General features: G+C 35.4%; 1 protein-coding gene across 2 annotated transcripts in view; it reads left to right on the forward strand.

Annotated features, from left to right (window-relative positions):
- The first annotated feature begins 601 nt into the window (after positions 1-601).
- Dcn (decorin) overlaps positions 602-19,563 on the forward strand; it is a 36,995-nt gene continuing 18,033 nt past the window's right edge. The window contains exons 1-3 of one of the 2 annotated variants that reach the window (XM_027394131.2): positions 602-826; positions 4,320-4,571; positions 14,516-14,628. In XM_027394131.2, the coding sequence (XP_027249932.1) occupies positions 4,352-4,571; positions 14,516-14,628 (333 nt within the window). In that variant the 5' untranslated portion in view covers positions 602-826; positions 4,320-4,351. Of the gene's footprint in view, positions 827-3,393; positions 3,553-4,319; positions 4,572-14,515; positions 14,629-19,563 lie in introns of those variants that run through there. The other variant, XM_027394130.2, reaches the window with a different exon arrangement.

Raw genomic sequence — 19,563 nt, forward strand, 5'->3', positions numbered from 1 at the left:
CTACAAACTAAATTATATTAGAATCAGCTTCTGGTTTCTATGTGTTTTATTTAGCAACAGCCAAGAAAGATTTTTTAAATCGTGGGTAATAAAAATAATAAAAGACACACTTTCCAGATTAAATCCTGGCTTTCTTCCAGAACTCCCTAGAAATACATTCAAATGCACAGAGAACTGCAGGGCACTTGAACTTCAGCACCCACGAGGAGTGCCATGTGAGGCTGCTCTGTCATCTCTGAAGACCACATTTAAAACTGCTACAAGATTCACTTCACTCCATTTTCCAGACCCCCACCTCTCCAAAGCACGAAAAAGCGTTATTTCAGAAGGATAATAAATACTACTTGCAAACAAGGCTGGAAAGGGTGGAGAGAGAGAGAGTGGAATGGGGTTGGGGGTTGGGGGTTGGGAGACAGACTCTTCAGTTACAATCTTTTTTTATGGAAAAAAATAAGACAAATTTCAAACCAAGTTGCTCCACTAGACTACAAAAGCAGTTTGGAATGTTAGGCGGATGCAAAAGGAATAAAGCAAATGTCGAGGGGTGGGGGGAAAGGAGGCCGATAAAGTTTCTGGCTACAATACAAGAGACGTATCATTACCATATGATCTAATGTGGGTGTCAGCTGGCTGTGCTCATTGAGTGAAACCTTCGTTTTAACGGTACTATGGAGTAGAAGCTGGAGGTTTTCAACCTAGTGACAGTCACAGAGCAGCACTACCCCTCCTCCTTTCCACACCTGCAAACTCTTTTGCTTGGGCTGAATATTTAGTGTAATTACATCTCAGCTCTGAGGGCTCCCGTGGCAAATACCCGGATTAAAAGGTATGGCTTTCAATAATTGTCCTGAACTCTGCTACAGGCTAATAAAACTGCCGTCAAGTGGAGGGCAGAAGAAATACCTAGTGTGAGAGAGAAAAGAGAAAGAAATCGTGCTAAACTTTTAAATAATCTTTATGCAACATTCGAAACAAGAGTTGCTTGAAAACAGAAGTACAGTACTCGGTAAAATTGTAGTTTGAATGCATTGTGTAAGTGCTTTTTCTTCTATTCTTGCAAAAATGCTTATTAAAAACCTGTAAGTTAACACCATGACTGTCTATACCGATGTTTTTGAATTTGTGCTGATGAAATGCTTTCTCTTTGTGAACTGCTAACAGAAAAGCATTCTAAACTAGCCTACTGTGTGTGCCTAGATGAGCTGTTTAAGGATGTATTCCCCTCCTGAATTCTTGCATACTTCACAAACCTTTAAAACCTCAGCAAGTGGACTGTCTAGCTGTAGAGATATAATGTCTATTTCTACAACACCAGAAATGAATATGAATTATGACCAGAAAAGTGAAAAGCAGCACTGAAAATATTTATGTTAAAGATCTGAGATAGTATGTCACATACTTTCTTGGAAATCAATTAATGTTCCTGTCAATATTTTCAGTGCAAATGAACCTTCCTAACAGGCGCATTGACTATGAGATGAGGGTGGGGGCTGCTTCTCATTTTAAGGTTAAGCAGAGTAATCAGACTGGTTAAATGTCTCCCAGTGATCTCAGTGCCTATAGCTGTTTCTTCCTGTTGCTACTTATTTTATCATGAAAAAAGAAAATATGAGTTTTGTAATCGCTCTTGTTTATAGACAAATGCTACTCTGATTGTCTATCTTTTAATTATTTCTATTGTTACTAAAGGTTTGAATTCACCAAACACTGTGGGATTTAAATTTTGTTCTGTATCTACAGATACTCTTGATATTTAAGTGTTAAGTTTTGACTTTGAAACAACCCCCAAACTATAAACATGTTTATAAAGTGTTAATCTGGATTATATATATATATATATATATATATATATATATATATATTTAAATAGGAGCCAGAAGTATTACTTTTCGATGGGACATTTCTGAACAAAAGCAATGCTTTTTAGCAGAAGAGCAACTTTTCAAATATTTAAGAGTAGCAGTTTCCAAGAGATTTGAAAAATGTGTAGCCTCTTTTACAGTCTCCTTTCTTTATATATGGACAACTTCCTTTTGCTGTTCTATTTACTATTTATTCCAAAAGAAAAAAATACTGAAGAAATCATAAGGATCCATGGCAAATATTAACTGCTCTAACATTGGGGAATCTTTGAGTGTTATAAAAATTGTAAAGAGGAATTTCATGGAAGAATTTGAATAAAATTTATAAGCATGCTTTTCTTCTCTGGGATAACGAAGTTAACAAAGAAAGAGGGTGTTCAGCAAGTAGCTGAAGTGGTATGCAGCTTTAATCTAAAGGAAGATTGTGCAGAGAGTTTGTACTATTTTAACAAGAGTAAACAGATATAAACGATGAGTGTTCCTCTGAGCCAGCACTCAGAATTTCCTTTTTTGGGTTGTTAGGGAAGCCACCAGGCATTTTGGATCTGGAGAATGGATTACCAGGAGACATCTGCACTAACTCTCCTTACCCTTATTAAAACCGAGATTACTTTGATTCATGTTTCTCCTCCTAAAATTACAAGGCATTAAATATGCAAGGCCAGCAAACTTGTGGTAAACCATAAACATTGTATTTTAATGTGAAACAGTTAGAACGCTTCTCCCTTACAGCGATCCAAGTAAACTTCTGGCCAAAACAATAACTTCCCTCTAAGAAAGATGCAGTAACTCAGTGGGGATGGGTTGCTAGAGGGACACTTGTTAGTGAACTTGGGGCAAGTTGTGTGAATCACAATTTTTATGACCCATTTCACTGAAAATCACAGTCCTCTATGGTATGTGTTGTTTTAGAGATAGTACGTATTAAATATATGCTAAGAAGGAAAGAAGTTTTTTTAATTACAAAACATTTGTTTCTATCCTAGTGGAATTGGCAAAAGCTTCTAGGATACATATTCTGTGTCTGTTCAAAGATGTTGTTTTCTTTTCTTATTTGGTAGCTACTATGGGCAAGTATGACTCAAACGGCCTTTTATTTGTATTTGCAGACTTGCAGCTAATCAAGGATAAATATATAATTCTAAGCTGAGATCATGAGTCTAAAAGTAACACCCAAAATATGTCTGGGGACATATAAGAGCTGCAAAAGGATCTTAAGCCATATCATCGCAAAAACAGATTGCTTGATCTCCATTTAAGCAAATGGACTTTGTAATTTAGACTTTTCATTTGGAGTTATTTAATTCACATCTAAATAAAATGAAATTTGGTGTAAATATGCAATTTGTGCTTTAAAGCATCAGACTTACTTGGTTTATTGGAACAAATGGAATGTACTGTATTGTTAATAAACTGATGGTCAGTTGAGTCATTTCTGCTCAAAATATTGTGCAAGGCATGGGTACAGAACAAGAAATAACAAGGCACGCCCAGAGGGAGAGCATCTGCTAATGCAGGGACAGAGTGAACACACAAAACCCATTACACTATGTGATAAAGTTCATTAAGAGAGGTCAGAGCTGCGTGCTTGGGATCCTAGAAGAGGCAAAGAACAGCTCCCTACTTGGATGATTCAGGAAATACAGGAGGGAAACCCAGTATCTCACATATCTTTAAAGTTTCTCATAAGGTAGGTAATCAAAATGACAAGGGGGTCTGAGTGTCAGTGTTGGCGTCTATTCTTGAAAAGAGAGAGAGAGAAAATGCAGAGAAATGTAGCATTAACTATTGGTTGATACCAAATAATGAATGGCTCAAAAACAACTCAGGGAACATGGTTAACATTGAGAAGTCATGAGATGTCAACAAATGGTGGCAGTAGAGCTGAACAAGGTGAGCATAAGTTTTAGACAATAACTCGGGCAGCCATGTGGAAGATGGCCTGGTATAACAGAAATGTTTAGAGCAGAAATGAGTAGAATTCTCTTACAATGACTTAATGAGGGGTTGAAAAATCCTAGACCAAGGAAAATGCAGGACAATCTAGAGATGAACATGCCTTGATGTGTCTCTGGTAGGAGTTGGAGATGTCTCACTGTATAGACAGAGATTTATTTGATTATGGTACGGCAGTGTTGAGTGAGCATGGAAAATCCTGACATGGTTTCTTACTAAAAAACAAATGGCCAGAGATGTGGCACCTCATCCTAACCAGACCCCAAGATGAAACAAGCAATTAAGTACTGTTTGGATTGCTCCTGGTAAACAAATGGGTTATGTGTGCTGTAATCACCTTTACTGCCTTTCAAAGACTTTTTTGTGTGTCTGACTTCTTCATAACAATGTGTTATTTTCTATGTTTTCCTCTGTGCTGACTCTGCTATGAGATACTATGTAAGAAATAATACACGAATTAAGTAACAACCTCGCTCCTAAACCCTTCACTTTGTTTTTCAGGTTCCCAGGTTGTAAAAGTACATGAGACAATCATGAAGGCAACTCTCATCTTCCTCCTTCTGGCGCAAGTCTCTTGGGCTGGACCATTTGAACAGAGAGGCTTATTCGACTTCATGCTAGAAGATGAAGCTTCTGGGGTAGGCCCTGAAGACTCTGGTTTTCCTCCTGATCTACCGCACCTGGAGCCCCTGGGACCTGTGTGCCCCTTCCGCTGCCAATGCCATCTTCGAGTGGTCCAGTGTTCTGATTTGGGTAAGTGAGTCAGGCCAATCTAGTGCATCTTCTTCATGGAACTTGATTCTCTGAGTGTTTGGCATTTGCAGGATTTATCTTTGTGATTCAGGAAGCAAGACACAGCGCCACCTAATGAGGAGTAAGGGAAGCTGTCAAGGAGAAAGAGAACTAACTCTAAGGCTAGGCCTCTCTATGCTTTTGCTCCACACTGCAACAACCCCCACCTAAGTCCTTAAGTCATTTCCATCAGCTCCTCAGTTTGCAATGAATCACTGAAAAACAAAGTCTTTCTGACTTTAACCGACCTTCTTTTGCAAAGTAAGATGTCTACCAATCCCTCTTCTTGTAGTCTGTTGGCAGGGTTTCTTTTTCTGTTTTTTGTTTGTTTGTTTTAACTCTTGATTTGTTTTCTTAAGATGTTAGATACTAAAAAAGCCTGGGCAGTCCCTTTATTCTTTACAGGGTCCAGGCAATGGAGATTAAACATTACTAACTTGCAAAATATGCAGTTGTCAGAAGCAAAACAAGTTGGACTGTGCAACAGAAATTTATCTTCCAGACACATAAATATTCCCTTTATCCTCCAGTCTTGGTTTCCTTCTTACCTTTGGCAGTTTGGGGCCAAGATGATTATGGTCTTTAGAAAATTTCAAAAGAATAGTTACAACTGCAGTGCGTTGTAAATATCCAGAACAATCTTCGAGCATGAAACTCTAGCCTAATACAACAAAGACAGCTGACGTATCCTTTTAAAAGTAAAAACTGGCCTGGAATTCCAAGAGCCACATGCTTAGAAGATAAATCTTCAGAAAGTATGAAGGCTCAGCAGTTGGGCCAGAGGTCAATGAATTTGGCTCCCATGGCAGCAACTTTTCCTTTCTTCCTCATCACTTGCATATTTTCTTATAGTAAAGAAAATAATGATCACATGTGTGTCTTTCCTTATGGAAGGACTATCACAACCTAAGTAGGTGCCTCTCAGAGAAACCCCAAATTTTTCAGAGCAATTTGCTAGCCATATTTTGCAGAGAAATGGCCACTAACATTAACCAAAGGAATACACTATACAAAGGAAAAATAAAATGGTTCAGTATCAGTAACTGAGAAACATTTATCTCAGTCTCCTTCAGTGCTGACATAAACTGTGCCTCACTTTAAACATGAAGTGAGTGTATATGGATGCTTTCTGAAGGCTACAGATAGGTCATTGATCCATTCATTTATCCAGCATATTACAACCTCTGATGGATCCCTGGGATTTCTGGGGTGGGACTGTGAATTAGTATCAGTATCCATGGCTAATGTTTTCCATAGAGCAATCCTTGTCAGAGTTTCTAACAAGGCAGAGCACGTACAATCTTTAGTCAGCATTACCTATTTGTGATCGAGTATAAGCAGATTTAAATGCTTGATTGCATGTTTCCCACTAAGGGTCATTTGTGCGGATGTTAAACAACATTGATTCCTAAACTGTCCTTTCAGACAAGAAATTAAAATTGAGATACTAAAGCCCTGCTGTTTGTCTCTGAGGAAATGGAAACACTCCTGGAAGATGCATGGAATGTTTGGCCCTCGTGATAATTCCTCAGGGTGCCATCATCATATGCTTATCTAGGGCACAGAGACCTGAGAAAGGAAACATGAATTGGCCATGGACAGTGGCCAAATTCGTTTGCAGATTGTAAATGCAATTTAGTATTGAGTTGAACCAGAATCCAGTTGAGACCCTTAGCTTCTCTTCTATCTTTAGCAGATAAAGAACACTTTATTGAAAACCAAACAGCAAATTTAGTCTTAACTAATTAGGAAGGCCAGTTGTTATCTTAAAACAGTAAACAGAAAGTACAACTTGTTCCTTTTATATTTACTCTTAACAAATATATGATTTTGTAAGATGTGAATACACTATGGCTACCATGTAATATTTTGGTACATATATAATTGAGTGCATTATAAATCTGTTAAACATGTCCTTCTCAAACATTTACTACTACATCACGAAATACTTCAAACCTTTCCCTCTAGCATTCTAAAATATATAGTACACTGTAGTTTTCTAGAGTTGCCTAACTGTTCAACCTACTGCAAAACTTCCTTTCCTAAATGAACTTAGCCCATTCTGTCCAGCTTCTGGTCATCCCTATTCTACCCTCAACTTCTGTAAGATCAGCTTGCTTATACTCCACACAGGAGTGAGATCATTCGATGCCTGTCTTTCTATTCCTTGTTTGTTTCATGGAACAGAACTCTCTCCAATTTCATTCATGCTGCAAAAGACAGGATTATACAATTTTTAATGAGCAGTTGTCCTTTGTATATGCACATCACATTTTTCCTAACTATTTGCGACTTAATGCATGCTAGAAATAATATTGTAACAAATTACAGAGCTTTGGCTTAGAAAATCTAACAATAGAGGTGAGAGACAGCTCACACAATGGGAAAACATATTTGCTAGCTATAAAACTGTAGGTTTTTTTTCAGAACATATAAGGAACTCCAAAAATTCACTGCCAAAAAGGTAAACAAAACCAGAAATACATATTTTGGCACTGAGGCTGTGCCTAGAAAACCAGTCTCAGTTACTCCAGACAGTTGCTGCCCAAAAAGCACAGCAGCACAGACAGCTATTCATAATACTGAGTCTTGAGGGATTCAGTCGAGACAAGACTTCCATGACATTTGGTCCTGTTAATATTTGGTTACAAATGAATGATAGACCTGATTTGAAAACAAACTTTCTGATCCCTTGCCAGATTTCTTGTTTAAGGTCATAAACCAACTGAAATGTTTAAAAGCTGCCATATTTGAGGGACATTCATCAATGGTAACAGTTAATGTTTTTAAAATGAGCAATAGATCAAAATATACATTTCTCAGAAGTGATCCATTAATACATGAAGAAAAATGTTTAAAGATCATTCACTATCAGGGAAATACTAATCGAAACTATCACCTGAAAGAATCAAGAATGACTTCATCAAGAATACTAAGTCTAGCCAAGGCTTAGGAGTGTATCAAAAAAGGGAGTCCTTGAACTCTTTGGGGAAGAACATAAAAGGAGCATAGCCCTTGTGGAAGGCAGAATGGAGAGTCTTCAAAACATTAAAAGTAGCACAATACCATCTAGATGTCCCACTCTGGGCCTTGTGGTAGAGATGTACCTTCATACCCATGTTCACTGTAGCCCGAACTACAGAGCCATGGAACACAGAGCAGCTAACAGAAAGTAAAGAGGTGATTATAGCTCATTATTTCCCAAAATTTGAAAGTTTCCTGATTTTGATCTTGAGCAGATGTTCTGTTTTGTGTGCATGGTGTCATGGAGGAAGATAATTTCTCTTGTTTATGGACTCTGGTTCAGCTATTCATGTTGGGGTCACTGGTCAACAAGGAGAATGATTTGGTAATAACTTTCATTTCACTGCTAAATATACATGAGTCCTGAAACATCACATAACACAATCATTCTCTTATGTATAATTTTTAAAAAATTAAGCACATAATGAATGATGTTTAAAAGTTATTTCAATACCTTTAAAATCATTTAGAAGTGGAAATGTTTTCTTTTTTGTATGTATAGATAAATACCCTTGAACTCAAACCTACTTTGCCCCCTCCTACATATAACAATATTTTCAAAAGCTAATTTTCTCATTTAGTGAATGGATATGCAATTTATTTTGCTAGACAAGGACTGAAGTATATGCAAGCATTCTTACAATAGTGACTTTTATATTCAAGATATTTCATACATAAGTAGAAGTTGGTTGTCTCGTATGTTCATGGCTCATGAAGCTACAAAGCCCGGAGTGATAGCAAAAGCCTATATTCCCAGCTACTTGGTAGACAGATGAAGGAATGTTTGCAATTTCAAGGCCTGTTTGGGTTTGGGCTACAGAGAGAGATGGGGTGGTAGATCACAGGTCATTCTGAGCAAACAATGAGATATCAAATATAAATAGTAAAGATATTGTGCTCCCATGACCTATCACATGCTTTTATAAACAATGAGGATTATCTTTAGTTTAACCAGCAATGGTTAGCCATCAAATTGAACTTTAGCTCTAATGTATCCCCATCTGAGTGTTTCAAATGAGAACAGAGAGGCTCAAGTGTGCTAAGTTGGGGTTTAGTCATTTTGAATTCATGGCTGGATTAATTTTAATCCAAATCATTCTGAAGCCAAAAATGGTTTTAAAAATATCTGATATTTTATTGATTTACTGGAATCTGTCTTTGTCCCAATTAAATAGGACTAAGTTGATTAGGGGAAGATTCAGAGTATAGTCATTTGTTGGGAAGCATGTGATAAGTGAAATGAAGGCTTCCTATCCACACAGGGACCTATGTAGATAAAATCTGATGGTCCTGGACTTCATGGAACAGCACTCAACACAACGCTAGTCTTTACTGACAAGAAGAACCAACCGAGGGCTAAGGTCTTTCCATGAAAAATCTGTGTTTGACATAACTACAAAATAAATTGTAATCTTCAGGATAACATTTATTAATAATTATAGTGTATAGGAGATAAAAACAGAGAGACTTACACTCTAACCATCAGCAAAACAATTAGCCTAAATTCATTCTTATTGATAATAATCATAGATAATAAGAATTGAGACTGGCTCTATACTGTGACAGACAATTGATTTGTGGTACAGTTTACTGATTTCTCCCAAAAGTTCTGTGAAAGGTAGTGTCCAAGTATACTCTGCAGGTTACTGACAGCTTATGCAAATTGGGATTTGGGGGCATAAAATCACCAAGATGAAAAACAATTATTGAAACTGAAATCCTAAGAATTAAATGTGTAAATGTCTTTAAACACCCAGATTCTATAAAATAACAACTTAGAGGTTAAGATCACTTGTTCTTGAGGAAGACTGATATTTAATTCCCAGCACCCACATGATAGTTCACAACCATCTGTAGCTCTAGTTCTGAGAGAGATCCCATGTTCACTTTGTTACTCCATCCACACCAGAAATACATGTAGTACTTTAAAAACATACATGCAGGCAAAACATCTACATACAAATTAAACCAATAAACCTTAAAGATTTCTTAAGAAGATGAAAGATTTTTTTAATCTACTGAATTGCTTCAACTAGTCTCAAGGAATTATACTAATTACTATATTCCTCTTTCAAGTAGCTTTGAGGTAAATTCCAGGTCTTTCATAAAATACATATCAAATAAATATATTTTTGTAATATATCATGAGATAAATAATGAAAATTAAATAAAGTATTCTCATTTAGTTAACATCTTAACAGTTCCTCAATATGTGTATTTCCAATGATTCTACTAAATTGTTTATTACACACCTAATTATTGTTTATAATAATCCAAATATAGTACACAAATTAATCTGTTCTGGGGAGATGTTTGTGTCATCAGTGACTAAATTCAAGGTCTAAAGCACATGAGATGTGAATTGGGGCCATTTTCCATTTTAAAATGTAACTCTTAAGTTTTCTTTAGAAAGAAGTTCTATGAATTTTCCTTTGTGGCCCTTCCAAGCCAATTCCTGAAAAGGTTGAAGTTTTTATTGGTTCCAACATGTTATAATATCTTGACTCATTTCAAATGAAGGTTTAGATTAATTTATCAAATTCAGAATTAATTGTGTGTGTGTTGGTTTTAGTTAATATCTGTCCACAAATGTGTATCTGTTTATCCATCTAGCAGCTTATAGTATATCCTCCTCAAAGAGAAATAACATACCATCCAAAAAAGTTATTAACCCCAACCCAGGGTCTTGCAAAACAGGGAACAACCAATCTTGTTCAATTACACATGTGATGAAAGATGCCTTAAAAATACACTATAGTCAGAGAAGAAGAGAAAGTACTTCATAGCTGGAAACAATGGAGATGACAGAATTGACACAACTAAAATAAAGATTCCTATAGCCAGTTTTGTCATAGCACATTGGAGGAAAAAGAAAACCTTGATAAAAATAGGATCTAGAGAGTTTTCACAACACAACATGGCAGAAGAAATATCAAGACTATAATGATGAACTCTTCAGTGTAGGACCAAAATGCAGCTTGATTTTTTTTAAATGATGTGCAGGAAAGAAACCTGTGTACAGCCAGAACAATTCCATAATGGAAAACAAAACAAATAAATAACAACAACACTTCTCTGTTTACTCTGAATTTACAGGTGAACATGCAAAGATTCTAAAACGATAAGAATGCATACATTAGTTTGTGGTCTGTAAGGAGTGTGGGCTCAAGGTATCACTGCTCCATGGTGTGATGTGGATGAGTATTTATAGAGGAAGGACAAAGAATAATCTCTAAAGGGTACTAGAATAAGGCTGATGGTTGGCAGGAATTTCTTACCAAACATCCATGGTATAAACCAAAATGAATTTCTAGAGTTGACCTTAAGTACCCATGGTGCAGTAGTGGTCACATATATGAATAGCATACCAGTGACTTCTGGACTGAGCATTCAGACCATCTTGGTTGTTGGTCTAATTTAGCTATGAACTATATTGGAAATTTTACTTCTCTTATCTTATTTAGTCAGAAAAAAAGATGTTTCAATTAAGTTACAAATTAGCCTCCCCCTTTTTGTTTCTGGGACATTTTTTTTTCTTTTAGAGAAAGTCTCACTATTTAGCACTGGCTGACCTGGATCTTGATATGCAGACCAGGATGTCCTCAAACTCTTAGAGATTTCCCTGTTTTTGCCTCCAAGTTTGGGACTCAATGTGTCTGCCACCAAGCCAAGCCAAATATTTTTCCTTTTGAATTTTAAAATAGCCTGTCAATTAATACAGTTAAAACAATGTTTACAGAGATAACACAATCATTTAGCAGCTGACAATTCAATTTTAGGAGATACATTTAAAAGCAAGAAATAAAATAAAAGCAGTGAATGGTCTCAGAATTGTGTGTGTGTGTGTGTGTGTGTGTGTGTGTGTGTGTGTGTGTGTGTGTGTGTGTGTGTGTGTGTTGTGTGTGTGTGTGTGTGTGTGTGTATGATGGTGTTGGTGTTGGGATGTGTGTAAGTTTACATCAAAGTTAATCAGATTAACATTTATTTTTCTTATTTTAATGTGTTCTGCTAAAAACTTCATACAATACACAAGAAACAACAGACTAGCTGACAATTAAGGCTCTTTCCTTTTGGGACATTCTAAGAACTCATATTTTGGGTAATTTACCTATTACACTTTTTTTTCAATCTTTGAACATGTCAATTAACAGTATGCCACTTCATATAGATATGAAAAGTATAAAATTTGGGGGAATGTGGTATGAGAAAAGTTTTTTTTTCTTGGTGTACAGATAAATTGACATAAAATATCATATTGGATGCCTGGAGGGTTGTCTTTTAGCCACACCCTTACTCCTAACTAGAATTTTTATTCATGCCACTAAACACTTTCTGAAAGTCATTTGGTGAAATAAAGTTATCACACTGCTTTATGTTTCAGCTTTTATCATGAGAGTTCACAAAGCAGTTTAATATGTTATCAAAGTGTTGCTGTGAAGGGATAGTTTCTAAAGCTATCTAGTTCAAAGTAATAATGATAAACTACTGAAGTTGGCCAAATGGGTATGAGTCCGTTAGTAATTCAGAGAAGATACATAAGCATTGTGATTTTTATCACTAAAGTAGATCTACAAGAGCTAAACTGCAAATACCACATTCTGAAAGGGTATTTTTATGCCAAGTCTTCAGCTGTAAAGTATATAACTAGGTCAAAGAGTTTCTGTTATAAAGTTCAAGGGTCACAGAATGAATCAAAGGATCAGTCATTCAGAGATGGCATTCTTTCCTCACACATCTCAGATTTCATGTCAGCTTGGCATTGCACAAATGTTAAGACAGCTGCTAGAATTTTAGTTCACAATTATACAAAAGTAAGCATAAATGGGAATTAAATCCCTGAAAGCAAACAGAAAGCAAGTAATAATGAGATATGGCACTGTATTCCAAATGGAAGGAAATCATGTCTTTTCATGGTTGGATCACACTAATTATCAAAGATTTGGCAAAAGTCTACCTCCTCTAGTTGCACGCAATTAGCAAATTGACATTTTTGAAAATGGCAGTGATTATGATTGTGGAGCGCTCTCACAATCCTCCCACAAGGTAGCTGTTTTTTAGTTTACTTCTCAAGGCTGAAAACACTTCAATCTCACATTTCTATGGGAACCATGTCTGTAATGAGTTCTATGTTTATAGAGCATATGATGTCAGTTGAATTATTAAAATACACTTGTCATGGATATGAACAATATTTCCTCCCATTGTTGTGTAGTGGTCAACTGTGGAAAAGAACAATAAAGAAGCACAAAAGACATCAGAAATAAGTTATTTTAAATGTATGTAATTTTCGTGGAAGAAATGGAGATTTGAAATTTGATTGCCATGTACTTTCTGAGTACATGTTCATTAAAAATTCAGAACTGGAAATCTCCCTTCCCAACATAGTAGTTATTATATTCTGTTGTGATTTTAGTTTTAATTGAAAACTGAAGTCAATTATATTTTCTATGAGTTATATTTCCAAGTTGGTAGAGTCTGTTTGCTCCAACTGAATATCTAGGCTCTGGTCAATGAAACAAAGAATTGTCAAATGAATCAAAGATTGTTAATACTTCAAGTTGCATAATGATAGAAAACTTTTTTCTATCAAAAAAATAACAAATTAGAATATTTGTTATGAAATGTTAAAAATATAGAGATTGACACTATATGTGAGAATAGAGTTTCCAGCTTGTTTTTTTCTTTTTGAAAATAACATTTCTCTTTCTCTCTGTCTTTCCGTGTGTGTGTGTCTGTGTGTGTCTGTGTGTGTGTGTGTGTCTGTGTGTGGGCAGGGGTATGCATATGTGTGCACCTGTTTATATGAATTTGCACTGTGTGTTTAGAAGTGTCCATGGAACCAATGAGGCCATCGGATTCTCAGTAGCTGGATTTATAGACTGTTGTGATCTCTTGATATGTGTGGTGGAAAGCAAACCCAGACCCCCTGCAGAAGCAGTAGACACTCTTAAACTCTGATCCGTCTCTATGGACTCAAATGTACAGTTTTTATTTTCCTTCCTACACTTCCCAAAATGAAAATGAAAAAAATTAACAAAATTGGTTAAATGACTTGCAAAACATATTTTTTAAAGATCAAGGACCACTTGATTTTTAAGTGTCTACATTAGTATGATGAAATTCTACACTCCAAAAATGAAAGCTTCATAAAAATAATTTCACAGTAAATATGCCACCAAATTTATCCCAATTTATACCGCTATACCATAGGTCAATTGGTTATAAAATGACTATTAAAACTGATATTGTCATGAAATTCTAATTAAAATGAAAAGAATTACTCTCCCTAAAGCTTAGATACATCCCATTTTACAAACAAGAACTTAGTTACAAGTTCAAGTAGCTTTAAGTTTAAATGTAAATATGTGTCAGTGTTGGTTGTATAAAAAAGGAATGGAAACTGGAGCACTTTATTGATAAGGTATTTCTAGTGGCAGTGCAGGTTAACAATGTACTCCTACCAAATGTTTACAAAACTTTGTTAAGGTGCAACATGTAGCAAGTGATTTGAGCAACTTTCTAAAGAAACACAATTTTCCTCTCTGTATAAAAAACAATATATTGCAAACATTTTCAGTTTGTGACTAAGAAAAAAAATCCTTGACTTTGTTGGGAAACATAATTGAAGTAAGTCTTGGAGAAAAACATGTTACAGACAGATGTATTATTGAAATTTTAGTTTTCTTGTAAACTCACACTCTTTTAAGTTGGAAGTGTTGTAATTTCAGCATTTAGTAGCCATAGGCAGGAGGATTCCAAATGTAAGGTAGTGTAAAAAGTGAAATATTGTCTTAAAAATTCTTTAAAACAATCTTCTGTGATTCTGTAGTTGTTGGGAATTTCTTCACATGAACTATGTATTCCTTTTTTTTTAATGCTAGGTTTGGATAAAGTGCCCAAGGACCTTCCACCTGACACAACATTGCTAGACCTACAAAACAACAAAATAACTGAGATCAAAGATGGGGACTTCAAAAACCTGAAGAACCTGCATGTAAGAATTATTTAATGTTTTCATTGGTTATAGAATCAGACTTGATTTTTTTTAAACAAACAAACAATAAAACCAAAACTAGATGTGGTAATGAAACAGCATATATGTATGTGCTATCAAATTCTCTTCCTGGTGACAGTTAAGAAAGCAGAACATGTTAAGCACCACTAAAAAAGAAAAAAATACCCACCAGTTTCTATATATAAACAATGCCATTGGTATTTACTTCATAATCTTTATACCTTACTCTCTGTCCATATTTTCACCAGAGTAAATGTATGTATTGCCTCAAATAGATTGCATTTCAGTCATAATAAAACACAAAGCACCTTGATTTTAGTGTTATTTTATGCTTTTTTTCTTTTGTTTTCTGTGATTTATTCTTTAAAAAGGTGTGACTAACCTTTGAAATTCACTTGGTACCACTAAGTGTCATTCTACACATATATGTATTTTACTAAATCTACTTTAGATTATTCATGTTGTTGTTTGTGTGTGTGTGTTTTCACTTACCTGTTTAATATCCAATAGCATATTCAATAATGTATCAGAAAAGGGAAGACACTTTCTTTACTATTTATTTATTTATTTAGAAATGATCTTATTTTACATATCAATCTCAGTTCCCTCTCCCTCACATAATCCCATGGACTCCCTCATCCCACCCCATCAACTCCCCAGGGAGGATGAGGGGGGAAGGCACTTTTAAATGTATTTCTTGAGAACACTTCCCAAAGGCCTTGTTCATATGGCAGCAGCTGGGAAACAAGATGGGACTGTGAAGCATTTGCATTAAAGAGCAAAGGAGGTATGAGAACTAGAGGGTCTCACCCGGACTTCTTACAGTTATCTGTTTTCTGAATCTTCTTACAGGATTTTAGAAGCAGTAGGTTGAGGTAGAGGTCACCTTCCACAGACACAATGTAGTACCAAAACCAACACAGAATGAGCATTGTTGTAGTGGAGCGTGTGTCACAATTAACTCAAATAGTGTTAAGCTTCTTGAGGCCAACGTTTGTAAGGCTATCTATGGAGGTCACCGGAATCACTATGAAACTTATCAGTTTTTCAATTTGATTTACATGGAATAAGTATGAATCCTCTCAAAATATCAGTGCACACTTAATATAGGTAAGCCAGGCTTCGATGCCTAACATATATTGCACTATGAAAAATCTCAATGTCTGTACTCTGCTGTACAGCAGCTCTTGAAGTATTGAGTATGATCCTTGACAAAGAAAATCAAGATGGCCTTACAAGAAGAAGAGAGGGACAGCCATGGGGAGAAAGCACATGACTGTTGCATTCTCAACACAATCAATAGTGATGTCTATGTCTACATTGAATGAAAGGTGAGATAACTTATTTGAGAGGCCTTGTTGAAAAATAGGGACTACAACTAATTCTGTCAATAATGAGACAATAAAATCATTCCAGTGGGGAGAAACTTAAGGGAAACACATTTTCACTTCACATTAAATTCTAATTTAAAGAGAATTTCCAGAAAATAAAAATTCTAGTAATATGACTCCAACTGTGGTGATAATAGTTCATAGAGTTTTTTATTTTAACAATGAATGTCATACTAATATAATTCCAAGGCTTAGAACACTTAATTCATATGTATTTAATTATTATACTCATAGAACTAATTGAGGAAATTCATAATAAAATAGGCAATACATGATAAAATACAAATATAAAATGAAACATCCAGCTTTTATATATTTGATTAGAAGTTGTAGATACAAAACAACACATATTCAAAGTAGAATAAACTATTTTTAAAACATTATAAAGTTAATATCGTCAAGAAAAGATATAGTAGTGAATTACTTGGCAGCTAAGATGACTGTAGCCAAAAATATTTATGAGACAGCATACTAGATTTGTAAAAAAATTAAAACATTTGTTTCAAACTTTAGAATCTACATTGACAATGCTAGCTAATGTTTAAACTGAAAAAATTAAAAATAAGATTCTAGGATGCAACATTTTTTAAAAACTATCTATCAAACAGATAAAATTGTATTATATATGAAATTGTCAGATTGTCAATATGTCCCAATGTAAGCAACATGTAAGTAGTAAGTACTAATAGAAAAATCAGATTCTATTGTATACTCAAGTTTAGAGGAAAAAAATGTGGCAAGATAACATTCAAGTAGTAACTCAGTGTGGAAAGGCAGAGAGACACGAGGGTTTACTTTAGAAAAGAAAAGTAAAGGAGACAGAAAATGAACAACTGACAAGAAGATAAACAGCATGAGTGGAAGTTAGAGGTTTCCATGCTTGAGGAAAGTCTGCCTGCATCTCAATCCCCAGCTCACTGCCTTCATCTCAAGGCTCCACCACAGAGTTGATGGAAAACCCAGCAGTATTTGTCTGGGACTACCCAAGTCACTGCTCAAAGAACTCCATTAAAGTGAAGATACAGAGCGAGTATCATTTCAGTTAACTGAAACACTTTAAAATATGAATTTTCTTTCACAAATTCTATTCCAAATTAACCTATTTAGGGAAGGAAATTTCCCTTACAATAACTTCTTAGATAATGTAAGTACAATCTGAGTAATCTGGCAAGGTTCTTCAACTCTGCTAAAGGTAACAGAAGTTATATCTTTCCATAAGTTTCCTTCTGGAAAATTTGTAAAAGGCTGTTACCTTGTCAAGCCTTTGTTTCTACTTCAAAGTGTCCATCGGAAGATGAGGAGAGTTTATTAGAGCCTATGATCATGCAGGGGAAGGCAAACCACTCTTTTTCTCTCTGCCTTTTATTCTCAAATCCTTCCTTGTTATTATGAAAAACAGACATTATAATTTTGGTCAGAAAAACTGTACTGGAAAGACAAGGAAGGAAGGAAACAGAAGTTTAGAAAGGATTAAAATAGAAGAGGGTTAAGGGGAAACAAAAATCCTTTATTCTCCAGTTGTTATCTGCATTTACAATCTGTGAGTTATTGCATAGTTTTATAGACCATCTATATATATGTATGTATCTATGTATAGATATGTATGCATACATAATCTTTATGTAACAATAGAGCCACATTTGATATACTTGTTTGAAACTATGGCTTAATAAATGTAGTAAGAAATAGGTTTTAAAATAAAAATCAACAAAAATTGTCAGCCACTGAATACTAACAAATATCTTTATCACTCATGGTACTACAGTTGTTGCTTTCAAATTCAGGAGGCCTTATTTTAATCCTCCTGGCTATTATCACTTTAATATTCCATCTCTATGGATAAGCAAACAGGCAGAGAGATGTTGGTTGCTTTTTCATAGTCACACAGCACATAAGAGCCAGATCTTGAGTATAGAGGGTCAGGAGCAATCTGTGTGAACATGAGCACTAGTTATTGTGTATAGCACTAGTTATTGTATAGCACTAGTGTGTGAGGGACTCCAATTAGACCCTTAGAGTAATGCTTGGGACAGTGGAACCCCTACATGAACATCTTTTAAGAAAAATGCATAAAGTAAATTAAAGTCATATTTCAACATTCAACAGAGTAAAACAGATATTTGGACTGTGTTGTGTGCATATAACAATGTCAGGATTTCATTACTGTCCTCTGTGGCTGATGTTTAAGGATTTCTGTTTCATCTTAAGTTAAAGTTCTGCCATCTTGAGGACCTGCAAGTACTGTAGTTTGCCTTATTCTGTGTTCTCCTAGCTCAAGACTTCACTGATTTTTTTCTTTTAAAAAATAACATATTTGAAAATATAATTTTCTGATTATGTTCTTTACCCTCCAGCACCTCTTCCCAGATGATCCCATTTTCCTCCCATTCAACTTCTTCATGTTCTCCATGTTCTCTCTCTCTCTCTCTCTCTCTCTCTCTCTCTCTCTCTCTCTCTCTCTCTCTCTCTCTCTCTCTCTCTCAAATCAAACAGTTGAAAAAAGAAAAAATGACAAATTAAAATACTTAAGCATAAACAACAATATGGCAAAAAGTATCAAAATATATTGAAAGTTAGGGGATCCATTTAGTGTCGGCCATGCTACTCCTGGGAATGGGGTCTGTTCTGGAGTGTGATTGATTGACATAACCAGTAATTCTCGATTGGAAAAAAAACTTATGTTTCCATTTTCCCAGCAGGTCTCAACCACAAATAGCTTCTTAGGGGTAGGACTTTGTCTTCACTACTTTCTCTCAGTCAGTTCTGGGATTTTGTCTTGTTTGAAATGGTGCAGGTCTTGTGAGTACTGTCACAGTCTCTGTGAGTTCATTTGTGAGAAAGTACTGTTGTTTCTGGAATATGCAGTTTCTTTAGAGTCATCTGGCACCTCTGGCTGTCACAATCTTTTCTCCTCTTCCACATAGATTCCTGAGTCTTGTGGTTGTTAAAAACATTCCAATCAGGGCTGAATGCTCTGAAATCTCTCACCCTCTGCACATTGTACAGTTCTTGGTCTCTCTGTTAGTTACCATCTACAGCAAAAAGCAGTTTCTCTGATTAAAGTTGAGCAGTTCTCTGGTCTATGGGTATGGCAATGTGTCATTAGGAGTCCTTTTATTCTTATTGTATTTTATCAGGATAATAGTAGTAGGTGGTGATAGGTGTTTCTTCCATCTTATAGACTGGATCTCAAAAGCAATTAAAAAGTTATTGGTTATAGTTATAACATATGTGTGACTATTGCACCTATTGCACCAATATATCTTGTAGGTACGTCCTTGTTGTAGGTCACAGGGTTTATAGCTGGTAATATTGATGATTATGTTTCTTTTCCAATACCTTCTAACACCATGAACACTAGTCAGTAGGGGTGAAGTTTCTAGTTGAGCACCAGTTCAATTTCTCCATGTTTGATGAGTTAAGTAAATTGTAACTTCAGGATAGGGCCTTACCATTGTGGAGGGTGACCTTTGCAATATCCTTTGATGTTTTTGTTTTGTTTTGTTTTGTTTTGTTTTTGGAG

The sequence above is a fragment of the Cricetulus griseus genome, assembly GCF_003668045.3.
Source record: "Cricetulus griseus strain 17A/GY chromosome 1 unlocalized genomic scaffold, alternate assembly CriGri-PICRH-1.0 chr1_0, whole genome shotgun sequence".
NCBI lineage: Eukaryota > Metazoa > Chordata > Mammalia > Rodentia > Cricetidae > Cricetulus > Cricetulus griseus.